The sequence below is a fragment of the Nestor notabilis genome, unplaced genomic scaffold (assembly GCF_000696875.1).
Source record: "Nestor notabilis isolate BGI_N333 unplaced genomic scaffold, ASM69687v1 scaffold25843, whole genome shotgun sequence".
NCBI lineage: Eukaryota > Metazoa > Chordata > Aves > Psittaciformes > Psittacidae > Nestor > Nestor notabilis.
In genome coordinates this window covers 1-240 of record NW_009921869.1, presented here as the reverse complement: position 1 = coordinate 240, position 240 = coordinate 1, and the positions used below count along the sequence as shown (strand labels likewise).

At 63.8% G+C, this 240-nt stretch overlaps 1 protein-coding gene across 1 annotated transcript; it reads right to left on the bottom strand.

Annotated features, from left to right (window-relative positions):
* Positions 1-3: 3 nt before the first annotated feature.
* LOC104403265 (rho-related GTP-binding protein RhoB) lies at positions 4-236 on the bottom strand (the record flags this gene model as incomplete). Its single annotated transcript, XM_010011339.1, has 1 exon — positions 4-236. A coding segment is annotated over one exon (222 nt), but the record flags the coding sequence as incomplete, so codon positions are not given.
* Positions 237-240: the final 4 nt, after the last annotated feature.

Here is a 240-nt window from a genome sequence, read left to right as displayed (position 1 = left end):
GCCCCGGCCGCACCCTATAGGACTTTGCAGCAGTTGATGCAGCCGTTCTGGGTGCCGTAGCGCTTCTGCAAGGCCGCCCGGGTTGCTGTCTCGAAGACCTCCCGGACACCTTCCTTGGTCTTGGCAGAACACTCCAGGTAGTCGTAAGCCTGGATGCGAATGGCCATCGCGCGGCCGTCCTCGGTGCGCACCGGCTCCTGCTTCATGCGGGCCAGCTCGTTGCGCACGTGCTCATCATTG